The sequence below is a fragment of the Buceros rhinoceros genome, unplaced genomic scaffold (assembly GCF_000710305.1).
Source record: "Buceros rhinoceros silvestris isolate BGI_N320 unplaced genomic scaffold, ASM71030v1 scaffold32253, whole genome shotgun sequence".
NCBI lineage: Eukaryota > Metazoa > Chordata > Aves > Bucerotiformes > Bucerotidae > Buceros > Buceros rhinoceros.
The window spans coordinates 5,362-5,940 of record NW_010402413.1 but is presented as its reverse complement, the minus strand read 5'-3'; the positions used below and the strand labels follow the sequence as shown (position 1 = coordinate 5,940).

Genomic DNA, 579 nt, shown 5'->3' with positions numbered 1-579 from the left:
CTTGATTGGCGGTGGCTGTCGGTAGGAGCAGGTGGGGGCCCGCGCTGGGGAAGGACACAGGAGCTGGCAAGCAGCACGGGGGCCCTGGGTGCCAGGGTGCCCCAGGTGCTTGGGGGTTGGGGTGGGCATGTGTGTGCCAGTTGCTGGCTCTGCAGAGCGTGCTGCCCTGCGCCAGTGACAACCACCTGTCCCCCTCTGCAGCGTGGAGGTGATCCGTCTCGGGCACAGCTACTTCATCAACTGGGACAGGAAGATGTACTGTGCCAAGCGCCAGACGCCAGCTGAGGCCCGGACCACCACTCTCAATGAGGAGCTGGGGCAGGTGGAGTACATCTTCTCCGACAAGACCGGCACCCTCACCCAGAACATCATGGTCTTCAGCAAGTGCTCCGTGAATGGGCACAGCTATGGTGAGCGCAGGGCACCAGCGCCGGGCTGGGTCTGCCTGCCGGGTGTGGGAGCACTGGCTCCCCTCCTGCAGACCTGCTGGGGCACTTGAGGCAGCTGGGGGACAAGGGGGCTCAGCCACAGCGTTGTGGGTCTACTGCTGCCCCGTGGTCCCCCTGGCCGTGGGTGCTG

The 579-nt window shown here is 65.8% G+C and overlaps 1 protein-coding gene across 1 annotated transcript in view; it reads left to right on the top strand.

Moving 5' to 3' along the window:
* Positions 1-579, top strand: part of ATP8B2 (ATPase, aminophospholipid transporter, class I, type 8B, member 2) — a gene marked incomplete at both ends in the record, with an annotated part of 8,435 nt that overhangs the window by 3,125 nt on the left and 4,731 nt on the right. Inside the window, 1 exon segment of the mRNA XM_010132636.1 lies at positions 202-410. Coding sequence (XP_010130938.1) covers positions 202-410 — 209 coding nt within the window.